The sequence below is a fragment of the Mus caroli genome, unplaced genomic scaffold, assembly GCF_978045245.1.
Source record: "Mus caroli unplaced genomic scaffold, Mus_caroli_1 scaffold_1, whole genome shotgun sequence".
In the NCBI taxonomy this organism is placed as follows: Eukaryota; Metazoa; Chordata; class Mammalia; order Rodentia; family Muridae; genus Mus; species Mus caroli.
Genome location: NW_028227256.1, coordinates 122,555,250 through 122,568,684, shown reverse-complemented (window position 1 = coordinate 122,568,684; position 13,435 = coordinate 122,555,250). Strand labels below are relative to the sequence as shown.

General features: G+C 42.5%; 1 protein-coding gene across 9 annotated transcripts in view; it reads left to right on the top strand.

Moving 5' to 3' along the window:
- Nucleotides 1–13,435, top strand: part of Nckap5 (NCK associated protein 5) — an 896,002-nt gene that overhangs the window by 812,031 nt on the left and 70,536 nt on the right. For all 9 annotated transcript variants that reach the window (XM_085840657.1, XM_085840660.1, XM_085840668.1 and 6 more), the window contains 2 exons: nt 1,850–2,164; nt 6,532–6,668. In XM_085840657.1, the coding sequence (XP_085696783.1) occupies nt 1,850–2,164; nt 6,532–6,668 (452 nt within the window). The remainder of the gene's footprint in view (nt 1–1,849; nt 2,165–6,531; nt 6,669–13,435) is intronic.

Sequence of the window (13,435 nt, the reverse complement as noted above, 5' to 3'; positions counted from 1 at the left end):
GCCCTGGTGTTGGTGTTATACTTTGTCTAACAAGGCTCTACCTCCCAAAGGTTCTATGACACCCACCCCCAAAAAAGGCACCACCAGCTGAGACAAGTGTTGGAATGCTTGAGCCAGTGGAGAAAATGTCTCATTTAAACAACAACAGCTTCCTAACTTCCAAAATCATTTTCTTTTTGTATTTTAACTCTGTAATGAAAAGTCCTCAGTATGCTACTCCTTACAATGAAGAAGTTTAAGGAGGAGAAGGGGTGATATTGGAGCTTGGGTACTAATTGATGGTTAAATGAGATTGTGTGCAACATGTATAGATGCCTCTCTGGTCTGTCCTAACATGTTATCAGCGCACTGAGCAGTTGACCCATGGTACCATTTACTATCTCATTCTTTTCTTTCTTGCAGTATGACAGTGCCAGACTAAATTTCAGAGATTGGTTAAAAACCAAGTTTTAATACATGTGGCAGCCTATGGCTTGAGCCCTGTCTTGTGCAGAGACGCCACTCTGTAGTGCTGTACTGCAAGGCACAGTGCCATAAAGCACTGGTGATATGGCAGCTGGTAGACACAAAGATGATGTCAGAGTTACTCCATCCCATACTGGGTTCTAAACAGTGCTAAGCTGTACTGCCTACCCACTCCTAGACCTACAAGAGACTCATAAGATGACAACAAAGACATTGCATTCTGAGATTTTATCATATGATCAGAAACTCTATATGGTAATCATAGTTTGGAGTTGATCTCATTAGCTTCAGTAAACCACATTTCCATCTTAGAAATTAAATAAGAACTAAACTACATAAACTTCTTATGAAAATAAGATATAACTTACTGCATGTGTCATATATATGGTAAATATGTATATGGTAAGATATATAGGATATATATATATATGCATAATTGAAGACAGCAGACATTTACTTCTAGATTTTACACACACACAAGTACACAGATACACACAAGCACACAGAAACACAGAAACACAATAGGTTGTGATGAGTTTTGTCACTGCATAAAGGAATAAGGACAGAGTAGCCCTACCCCTTCTCAATAAGGTCTCTATAAGGAAACACATATCACATGGCTATTGCTGCTCTGACCCCTAAGTACATTGGAATAAACTACCATCCCTATCCAATCTTGAGGCGGAGGACTGAGTCAGCTACCAAACGGTGATAATTCACCCAGGAGATGCGCCGTCCCCTTTGTCAGAACAGCACTCCAGTCTGTTACATGAGCTCATTACTCACTTTATTTCAGTTAATAAACTTCACCTAATTGAAGCTGTATGAGTCCCAGACTGAAATAAAGATAATCAAAAATAATTGTCTGTCTCTAATGGCGGCTCCTTTTCCTCTCATCACTCTGGAGACCCATCTAGTGTGTATGGGCATGCAACTGTGCCCACCCACCATGGACCATTACGTGGAGGAGACAGTTTCATATTCAGTTAAAGCTCATCTTCATGCAACGCACTGGATATTTAATACACTGTTTTCAAATGTGTCCTTTTATTGTTATATTTTTATTAATTATCAATATTAGTATTGTGTGTGCGTATCCACACAGTGTAGGGGTCAGGAGCATGTAGACCACAGTGGGCATGTGCAGGACAGAGGACCACTTGGTGGAGTTGTTTTCTCTCCTTCCACCTTCACATGGACACATGCAAGTCACCAAGCTTCCAAAACAAGTAAAGGCCTTTTCCCACTGAGCCATCTCACCTGGTGCCTCCTTTCCTCAGGATCACATCCAAATCGCAACCTTCTTCTTATCTTCTTCTGTCAGCTAGACTCAGGGGTTGGCCTTTCTCTACGTCTCTAATTTCCCTCTGTGTTTCTCTGTCAGAATCCAACTGCCAGATGAGAACACTGGACAGCGGGATTGGAACCTTCCCCCTCCCAGACTCAGGAAACCGCTCAGTGGGACGATACATATGCCAGCAGGACTCTCCAGAGGACACTGATGCCCTCCTGCCTCTCCAGCCAGCCGCTTCCATGGCATCCTCTGCCAGAGCCCAAACCCTTGACCATGAAGTGCCTTCCTCCACAGACAGCCAGAGCTCCCCGGAGTCCATGATCATCCATTCCATATCTGACCCCAGCATGATGGCCAGAGAGATGAGAGCCTCACAGAGTCACCTTCCCAAGCCCACCTCCTCAGGTAAAGTGCCATCTGCTTTTCTATGTGATTGTGTGTCCCCTCTCCCCTATAAGAGCATGTTTCCATGAGCATGTACCTGTGAAACTACCCAAGTCACTCAGTCTACTGTCACAAGTCACTCAGTGACCTCTGCCCCACTAAAACGCAGACTCATGTAAATCTCTGCACACCCTCAACCAAACAGTGAAACAACACCTGGAAGACCTTGTCAGGGACTGAGGAGATGGCTCAGTGGATAAAGTGCTTGAGTTCACAAATGCTAGAACTCCAGTTCAATTCTTAGAACTCATGTAAAAAAAAAAATCATGCCTATAATCTCAGAGCAAGAGAGTTAGAAAAAGGCCAATCCCGAGGGCTTGCTGGACAAAGCGGCTAAGTCCAAGATAGTGAGAGAGCCTCTGCAAGGTGCCTGAAGAGCAAAGCCAGTTTCTGTCTGTTCTCTGCACAACAGAGTACACACACGTGTGTGGATAAATGCATGCACACACACAAACACAAGCATGTGTAATTCCCGCCCCCCTGCAATAAGAACATATACCTACTCAAAAACATATACACATACTAGTGGACAAAATGACATCAACTTTTAATGTTATGTTAAGGAGTGAACATTCATACAAGGCAACATGATACCATTAGATGACTACATAAATTGATGAAGAAGTAAATCATTCAGGGTATGTTCATGGGATCTTATCCTAAACAATAACTTCACATAGAATATATTGAATATAGGGGCTAGGGAAATGACTCAGCAGTTAAGAGTGGATACTGTTCTTGAAGAGGACCTGAGTTCAGTCCCCAGAACCTTCATTGGGCAGCTTACAACTGTCTACAACTGTAGCTCCAGAGGACCCAATACTGCACTCATGTGTGCAGACCTGAACAGAGACACATCTATATGCATAGCTAAAACCTAAAGAAATCTTTTTAAAAAGGATAAGTTGAATATAGAACAATTTAGCCCCAGTCCATTGATGTTCCTGAAATGTGTGCCCTCTACCCAGAAATTCTGAGTCTCCTGACATATTTCTGCCTCGTTCCTGTACATTTCCATGCTGCTGAACTATAAAGTCTCAGCTTGACTGATCAGCGGCAGATTGTGGGTTGACTACAGAGGAAAGGAGCTGGCCTTTCCATGGAAACCTGCCTGCAGTCAGTGGAAAGAAGCTTTTATGATTAAAGACAAGGCCAAGCTGAGGGTCAAAGAGTTCTTTTTTTCATTGTTCCCTCGATTAAAAATATTTATTGCACCTCAGGATGATGCTCAATACTTTCTAACATGCGGATTCTATGGCTCTGACAATATGTGTATAAGCACAACAATTAGGCCTGTGAGCCTAAATGCTTTTGTTTATGGCTAGAAGATCAGAAAGGAGCTGTGTGTGGAGGTTATGCTATGGGTTTCTTAGAAATTAGAAGAGAAAGCTGTTAATTAAACAGGTTTGAATGCACGTATCAGACTGTCCCTGTGACTAAACTCTTCACACATTAATAGCAATGGCCAAGGGGCCTCATCACGACTCACGCTCCTTCCAAGCCAAGGTTACATTTTTAAAGGCCGTAATGCATATTATTTTTGAAATAAGTGCAGTGTTAATTAATGGCACAGCCTCCAGAGCTTCAGGGGCGAAATCTTAGTTATAGATTATGTGCTTTATGCCTGAATAGTCGCATGTGTGACCTCAATTCGGCAGCGGGCTGCCGAGTAGACTCCATGATTAAACACTGTCATTATAACAAATTGAATAGAAACCACAAGCTTTGAATTGCTTCGTAAGAAGGGGACAGGAAGGAGATTGTTCTGATCTTGCCACTTACATTCAATGCATCCAAATCCCCAGGGTTGTGTCTTAATTAAATTGTCACAAAGAGTTGTAAAAGGTGGTATATGGGAGAGAGTGAGGTGGGCAGGCAGGAGGCCATCTTGGGGTTGTTGCCCATCCTGAAGTTTCCTGTCAGTGACATCCACAGAATCAGGGCTGCTCTCTGATACTTTCCTTGGTGACCATTTGTTAGGTGAGAAATTGTGTAGTGCAGAAGTTTCAGGAGCAAAACAAGAAGGAAAATGGGATTCCATTCCCTTCCTTCCCAGCAGCCACTTTCTGCGTGATTTACACAGCCGCACGTAACCTTTTTCTTATCCCCATCTCAAACCTGGAGGCATCTGAACACATCTCACAGTGTTGATGGAAGCGTCACTATCTTTTTCCTTACCTAGAGAAGTTGCTGTGGAGGGCTGTGTGAAATGTTCTCTTGATAATTAGGGTTTATTTTCAAAGCTTATTTTTTAAAGTTTTCATACAAGAATATAATGTGTGTCCTGCCTACTCTTCTTCATAATCCCTCCCCCTTTCCCTTTTCTCTTCTATGAGTCCCCGTGGCCACCTACATACTTTCCCTTCTATATTTATGCCATCTGTGAATATATAACTTTGTGTAGCTATATAAAAATCTAGGAATCTTTCTGAGATTTGGCACAATTGGCTTAAAATTTATTTCTGGTTGCATTATTTTCCACAAAATTACTCACTCTCATTCTTCTTGGGTATGTTTCATTGGATGTACCATGTCTAGCTATATGTATCTATGTGTATATGTTTATCCATCTATATCTATAGACATATATGCTATAATAGGGTATTCACTTATAGACCACTTTCCTTCATCATTCTGGAGGGGGAGTTGCCATCAGGGTCCTTCAGCTTCACCTACAAACACATGGGAAAATATGCTCAATTTCACTAGCCATCAGAGAATTGCAAGTCAAGAACACGTAATTTCTATCCCACCCCAATTAGAATAACAAGTAACAGTAAATGCTGATGAGGGTGTAGGCCAAAGGGAACCTTTGTCCACTGCTAGTGGGAATGTAAAGAGTTCAGCTGCTGAGCAAGTCAGTATGGGGATTCCTCAGAAGAACTAATAACTCTTCCCTATGACCCAGTTATCCCACTCCTGAGTATATCTCCAAAGGACTCCAAGACAACACATCACAGTGTCCCTTGCAGATCCATTCACACTGCAGCTCTAGGAACAAGGGCTAAATTATGGAACCAACCTAGATGTCCATCAACAAAGGAATGGGTAAACAAAATGTAGTGTGTATGCACCATGGGGTTATTTTCATGTACAATGAATAACAGAGTTGTGCCATTTCCAGGGAAAATGTATGAAACTGTAGGTAAGCATGCTAAGGGAGCGCAGCCTATCTCAGGAAGGAAAATATCTTATGTTTCTCATGGTTTGTGGTTTATAGATTTTTATGGAGATACATACAGTCATGTGTGTGTGCGTGTGTGCATGTGTATCTGTGTGTTTGTTGAAATTAAAGTGAAACTGTAGGGACACAAAGGGGACTGACAAGAATAATGGGAGACTGGAAATGGTTGGTAAGGAAGGACAAGGAAGACTATGCTTAGCACATAATAAATATGTGCACAAAGCCTTATAAACAACTGCAAAGGAAAACAAGGCCTTACTGCTCAATCATGTTTGGGAGAGGCTGAAAAAATCTGATCCTTTCCATGGAAGTTTATTAGCTCAGTGAGGTATTAATCCTCTGAATTAGTTCTTTTCTCATTGATGTGATAAAATACCCAGACAAAAGCAACTTAAAAGAGAAAGGATTTATTTTAGTTCACAGTTCCAAGGAGATGCAGTCCATCAGAACAGGGAAGACATGACAGTTGGGAGAGAAGGCATGGCAGCAGGAGCATGAGGCTGGCTGGTCACATTGCAGCCACACTTGGAAAACAAGGAACAGGGAGTAGGGCCAGGCTATGCAGCATCAAGGTTTCTGCCTTGTTACCACTCCCTCTAGTTGGGAACAACCCCTTTAAAGGTTCTGTCACCATCCCAAGCAACACCCCCAGCTGGGACCAAGTGTTCCATGCACCAGCCTCTGGGGGCGGGGCCATTCTCATTCAGACTACAACAGCTTCCAAAATGTCTTCCTCATTGATAGAAAGCATTGGAAAGAAAGCCTTAAGTTCCCTAATGGTTTGCTTGTTGAACCCTTTTTAATCCAGAAAACCTCAACCTGTTCTGAAAGATGTCAGGTCCCAAGGCAATATGTTTTAGTTCTTATTTGAAGATGTATATACACAGTTATGGAAATATTTGAGCAACTCAGGCTCACATAGGTAGGGTACAGGATGTCAGGAGACCCAACTTTCCCAGTTTTCAAACCTTCATATTATTGTTAAATGTCTCCCTTTCTTTTCCCAAAATTTGTTAAAGGTTGGCAAAAGCTTGGTTTTGTTTTCTTTGTTTGTTTGGTTGGTTGTTTTTTGTGGGGTTTTTTTTTTTGCTTTTTTTTTGTTTGTTTGTTTTGTTTTGTTTTTAATGTATCTTTCCTCCTTTAGGAAAACCCAGTTTTGAAAAGCAAAATGGAGCAGAGTCAAAGGCTCACACTGGCCCATCATTCGAATATGCTGAGGATGCAGTGGCAAGTGAGCCCCTTTCAGGATGGAGGGGTGAAGATGCTACTACTGAGACCCAGGTGAGGGGGTGCCATCTACCTGTCTGTCCTGATTGCAAAATCTGAGCTCCTTGAATCCTATAGAGATAGATTTAATTTTAAATCAAATCTTCCATTGGTTTGCTTTGCCAAGTCTGTATCAGTTACTTTTCTCATCCCTATGATAAAATACCTGACAGAAATAATGTAGGGGAGAATAGGTTCATTTTGGCTGAGAGTTTCAAGGGATTTCAGTCCACAGTAGTAGGAGGGCAGGGTGGAATGGTTCCTTCCCAAGGCAGAAGAAGCTTAGGGCTACAACTTCTTCACCTGGTGGCAGCTGAGAGGCGGGGGGAGGGGGGATGAGAGGGAACTGAGCCTTCAAATCTCACACATAACCCAGTGAACCACCTACATTGTCTACCTCTGAAACACTCCATAATCTCCTATTGTGTTTTCATTTCAATTTCTGTGACAAAAAGCAACTCTGGGAAGAAAGGGCATCTTTGGTCCACAGTTCCAGATGATAGCCCATTATTTCAGGGGAGTCAAGGCAGGAACTAAAAGCATTACCATATCTGTAGGGCAAAGAAAGAGTAAATGGCTGGATCCCTACTTCCTTGCATTGCCTCTCTTATACGGTTCAGGAACCCCTGCCTAGGGAATGATGCCACCCACAGTAAGCTGAGTCTTTTTACACCAAAATAATAATTAAGGCATTCTTCTACACACATGCCCACAGACTAACTTGTTCTAAATAATTCCTCACAGAGACTCTCTACTCAGGGAATTTTAGATTCTGTCAAATTCTCTTAAAATTAAACACCACATCCCTCAAAATACTAAGTGGAGACATGGTCTATGTCGGGTTCAATGCACACCCAGCTCATAACAGCTTAGAAACTTTCATCTATGCCTTTACCTCTACCCAGAATTAATATTAAATGGAAAGAGTATACAGTCAGCAATTGCTTACTTCTTCAACACCAACTTCCTTCTGGGGGACAGAAAAAAGAAAGGGGGCAAATCATGTTCTTTGCTTCCAAGGTTCTGTGTGATGGAACCATGTGACCTGCTTTTTGCATGACTTCTAAGAAGCAAGGACCAAAGGGCTAGGATTCAGATCAATGAGAAATTCTTAAATGTTCTACAAACTGTACACACCAGGCAATAACTCTCCATTGGATCAGTAAGATGTTTCTGATGATCCAGGGTGTATTCAAAGAAAAGCACAGAGCAAGTCACACTGAGTTCCTCTGTGAGGAAATGCTGACTGACAGGCCCCCTATAGCCCAGATCAGTCTTGAATTCATCGTAGAGTTGAAGATGACCCTGAACTCTTTCTCTCCCTGTCTCTGTCCCCTGAGTGTGGGATCACAGGCATGTGCCACCACACCTGGTGAATGTGGGTCTGGGGAGGTTACCCAGGACTTTTTGCACACAATCCAAGCACTGTCCCAGCTGAGCTACATCCCCATCCCTGAATATACGTATTTCTAAGTATTTTTCAGATTATAATACAATTCATCACTCCCTCCCTTTTCTTCCCTTCAAAACCCTATCATGTACCCTCCCTTGCTCACTTTCAAATTCGTTCGTGGTCTTATTTTTTTTTCTTGAATTGCTCTTAAATATATGGTGTGTGTGTGTGTGTATGTGTGTGTGTGTGCATGTGTATATACACATAGTTATTCCAAAACATACACACATGTAATATTATGCAGAATGAGCAGGTGATATTTATATATTTAAGAATATGCATATTTTTAAGTACTGAAAGAGAATGATTTTTCTATTGCCAATTCTGCTTCAAAGAGAAAGCTAGTCAGGGAGGTTGAATGTCACAAGCACACTGTTCACAGTGGGACAAGTAAGCAGCTGAGCTACATCCCCAGCCCATCAGGTCCCTTCTTTGCATCCTGTCAAATGTAACAAAACATATCACCTCCTCCCTAGAGCCCCACCTCCCTGTTCATAAAGCACCAAAGTAAACATGGATCTTTTTTTTTTCAGCGTTGCTTTCTTTTGCCTGACTGAAAAATGTTAAGAGTCCACTTGTTAGCATAGAGTCAGCCCACAGATGCAGGATTTAGGAGCTGAGTAGGTGGCCCAGTGGGTGAGGGCGCAGAGAAGTCATTTTGTAACTTTGTTTCCACAGAACTACCCACTCTAATTTGCCAAGTTGAGAAAAGCAAATATTCCTTCGCTACATGTGCAGTCAGGGCCTTGTGCACCATGAAGGTAGGCACAGAGGAGACAGAAAACAGGAGAAGCCAAAGGATCCATGTAAGCTGAGGGAAGGACTGTAGCATGACAGCAGAGAAGCCTAGCCTCTGTTTGCAAAGGAAGAGCCTTAACTCTGGATGCTGCCCTGGTGCCTGAGTTACTTAAAAGAAAATAATATACACTTGAACCAGCAATAGCTTTGATAACCTACAGAAGACAAACCAAATACTGGGCATGTCAACATCCATCATGGAGGAGGGAAAGCAGGTCACGAGGCCCCACCTCTCTCTGAAGAGCTATAGTTAAAAGTTGGTGGGGAAAGGAGAAACATTTTCTTTAGTGGTGTAGCCAATGGTAAGGTGCCCATTCTAGTAAATGACCCACCACCAGCATTCTCAGCCTTGTTCTTGAAAACATTCCCTCATCCATGCATCTCTATGAAACCTCTGACTCAGGCTCATGGAAGGAACCCTGGGTAAGGGAGAGGAGAGACATGGAAGAGAAGGGAGAGTTCTTGGGAAGAGGAAACAGGTCAGCTGGAGTGAGAGGGGATGATAGAGGGCTAAGGGGGGAATATGATAAAAGTACATTATATATATATACATATATATATATACATATATGTGTGTGTGTGTGTGTGTGTGTAAATGCCACAATGAATCCCATCATGTAAGTAGTATATACAAACAAAAGAAAACAAAATCGGCTGGTGGTGAGCACCTGACAGATCCCTGTGGTAACCATTCTCAACTCTTCTGCTAGTCAGCTCTCTGTGACTGCAGCAAAATGACAAGTATCCATGCAGCCTAGTAGGGTAGCTCACATCGTAATCCCAGCTACTTCGGAAGTCAACACGGAGGGGATCAAAATCAAAGTGCAGCCTGGGCAATATAGTCAAGACCCTGTCTCAAAAACTGGAGACCCAGGCTAAGGCATAACTCAGTAATAGAACACTTGCCTATGAAATGGCTAAGCATTAAATTCCAAGACCAAAGCAATCATTATCGTCCACTTACAAAGAAAAGAGGTCTAGTCCTTGATAAGTTGGGACTGTGGAAGAAAACACATCTTGGGCAGGAAGCATGGGATAGGGCAAGATTGCTTACCTCGAGTTTGGGATGTGAAAGGAAGAGGAAGGAAATGCCTCCCTCTATCTTCAAGGCATTGCTTTAATGACTTTACACCTCCCTAGACAGCACCTCTTGAGTGTTTTCACCAGCTCCCAATGGCCTCCAACTGGGAACCATGCCATTACCACACCAGCATTTGAGAAACAATCCAGAGCTAAGTCAGCAAGCCCTGTCATGTTATGAACCAAAACAAAACAAAACAAAACAAAACAAAACAAAACAAGCTGAATCTCCTTTGCTCTCTAGGAAGCTGCCCCTGCCTCCCATGCTTCCCATCTCCTCTGAATGCCATGCACTGTCACATCAGAAACTCCAACAGTGTGCTTGGCTCTTCATTCCCTTTACCCCATTTTTCTATTCCACAATCCTGCTAGCTTCCCTCCCACACATGTCTCAAATCTACCCTTTATTCACCACCTCTGCCCCTAGCACAGCCCAAGTCCCTAGCTGGGTTATATGGCCCCACTGTCTTCTTCTCTACCTTACCCATACCCCAGCCCACTTATTATCTACATCGCCACCAATGTACTGTCCCCCAAATGCAGTATATCATGACGTGGCCTCTTTGCTTAAAGCTTTCCAGTACATCTTCCTTACTCACAAAGTCCAGTCTCCCAGAAGACTTGACCTCCAAACTCATCAATCTGCACATATTAAATATATACATCTTTTTGTTTGAAAATCATACCTCAGTGAAGTGAGTTCAGTGAAGTGAAGTTTTTACTTTAGCTTAGGTTTTCATGAATGTTATCTATTTTTTGTCGAGCATATGACTCCTGTACTCTCCTTGTTTACCCTCGCCCCTTTGATTAGAGACCTTTGTTCTCTAGACAGGCTTACTTCACATCATATATAGATACATGATTTCATATTTTCATATAAAACCTGAGAACCACAGCTAAGAGAAAATATATGATATTTGTCTAAGACTAGCTTCATGAGCGGGATATGATTATCTCCAGGTGCATCCGTTTCTCTCCAAATCTCCTAACTTCCTTCTGTTGTATGGCCAAGAAAAATCCCATCATGTCCGCATACCATGGCACCTATTCCTCTTTGTTGGATGGACAGGTTGGTTTCATAACTTAGCTATAGTAAATCATGCTGTAGTAAACACTGATGCCTTGTGTATCTCTGTGCTAAGCTGACTAAGTAAATACCCAGAAGTAACATAGCTGGGCTCCACGTTTAGGTGTTTTGGGGGAACATTCCATAGTGGCTAACTAGTCTACATTCCCTCAGTGGTTTTGAAACAAACTACAGGAGCAAGGTGAGGTACAGTTCTCCTTTTGCCCTAGGACTTTGCCCAGGAAATGTGATTTCAAACAAACAAACAAACAAACAAACCCAGCCACTTACCACTTATTTCTTTCTGAGAATGACAGCAGGGCACTCTAACCGGGAGAGTGACATTTGCATAAACATTGGCCCATCTGAGGCTCAGGAGGCTAAGTATGTTCCCTTTGTGCCATTTCTATGGAATCTATTGTTTAGTCTTCCTCTGTTAATACAGCATGCAACAGAATCGTTGGCATCCCAGTATACAGACTCTAGCATACCTATTGGTACTGACAAATCCCCTCGGAAAGGCTAGTGGCTTCTTCACTTTTTCTCATCCATTCCTCCTGAGAACTTTATAAGGGAGATGTTTTGTCTTGATTTTATAGATGAGGAAACCAAGCACCCCTAACCCGACACTTACTGCTCAGAGTTCACCAAGCTGGATCCTTTTACTGGAATTTCAAAAGGGCTGGAGATTCTGCGCCCCTTCCGGAAAAGAATAGTGTCATGTCTCAGAGAAAGCCCTGGGGCAAAAGCTGATATGCTCTAAAAATCTGCTTATTGAATAAATAAATGTCTGGCTGATGAGCCACGTTCATTGATGTTGATTAATACTGGTTTTAAGATATACTTTGTAATGACATTCTCAGTTATTTCTGGTAAAATAATACTGTAAGTTCCAGACTGTAGTCAATCAGGTGGCCCCCTGGTCAGTGGATCACAAAACAAAATGAGGAGAAATGAGCTCAGGAGAGAGATTTGTGGGGAGATGTGGGGGTAGAGAGAATGCTGGGAGATGAGAGAGGGTGGGTATGAGCATGTTCACTATATCTTGTGTACGTGTCTGGAATTGTCTGAGAACATACTTTTACCACACTCTGGAGCATGGTTCAACTACCAGGGAATACAACCTTAACAAAAACCAAACTACCCTGTTCTCTAGATGCCATAGACTATTCATAGCTCCTCAGTTAGGGGTGGAGAGCTCTGGAAACGTCTCCGCACTCCATGATGGAATGTGGAGTGGCTTGATCTTCTAGAGGCAACCACTATAAGTTCATGTCCAGAAGACACTGGTCTGCTCCAGCCCTCTTCTCCAACCGCTGCCTCTTACAGTGTTCCTTTCTTCTGTGGGGAGTGGCTACTGTTATCAGTCTTTTGCCTGCACTTATGCAGGAACACCACAAGCATCCAGGGAGACCAGAAGAGTGTGTTAGGTCCATTGGACCTAGAGTGAGACACTCTGTGGGTGTTAGGAACCACGCCCAAGTTCTCTGGAACAGTAGCAAGTATACTTACTCACTAAACTATCTCTCTAACCCCAGTGAATAAATGTTAATTTCATAATTATTATTTGTATTTCTATGTAAGTTGGATAATTTTCCCAAAGTGGTATTTTAAAAGTTTATTTTTAAAGTTTATTTTAAAATATGATTTTGGGAAACGTCTCTAATCTTTAATTCTCTAATGTAAGTCTAATTCTTTAACAGGGGGCCCTAAAGTATACATTGGCTTTTGCACTGCCTCCCCACATCTGTTTTTTGTTTTGTTTCGGTTTGGTTTGGATGTTGTTGTTGTTGTTGTTTCATTTTCCTGTACTAAACTGGATGCACTGTAGGCTGGGGACATGGTTCAGTTGGGAAAGTACTTGCCATTCAAGCAGGGAACCTGAGTTCAAAACCCATAGCCCTTGTCTTAAAAAGCAAACAAACAGAGAATGCTTTAATAGTCTAAGAGTTAGGATGGCAGAGACAGGCAGATCCCTCGGGATTACTGGCTGCCAGCCCAGCTTCTTGGTATGTTCCAAGCCAGTAAAAAAATCCTGTCATTAAAAACAGGATGAACAGGTCCACTATACTGGTGCCTGAGGCTGACCTCTGGCTTACAAGTATACACATACTCTTGTGTACATGTACTGATACACAAAAACACTTTACACGTGAACAAACATAGCCATGTGCACACATAAATTTACTTCTTCACATCAGCCCCTTCTGTGGTCTACAGTTCACCACAGTGTGGTGCTTTGTGGAAGAGGACTCCCTGCCTCTCACAACCCCTGAACACAAAATGCTGTGGTTAGGCAAAATAATCAAAACATTGAGACTGGGTTCCTGTGGCCACCTGACGATGCTCACCTCATCAAGCCTTGGTTTGCTGAACAAGAAGTAC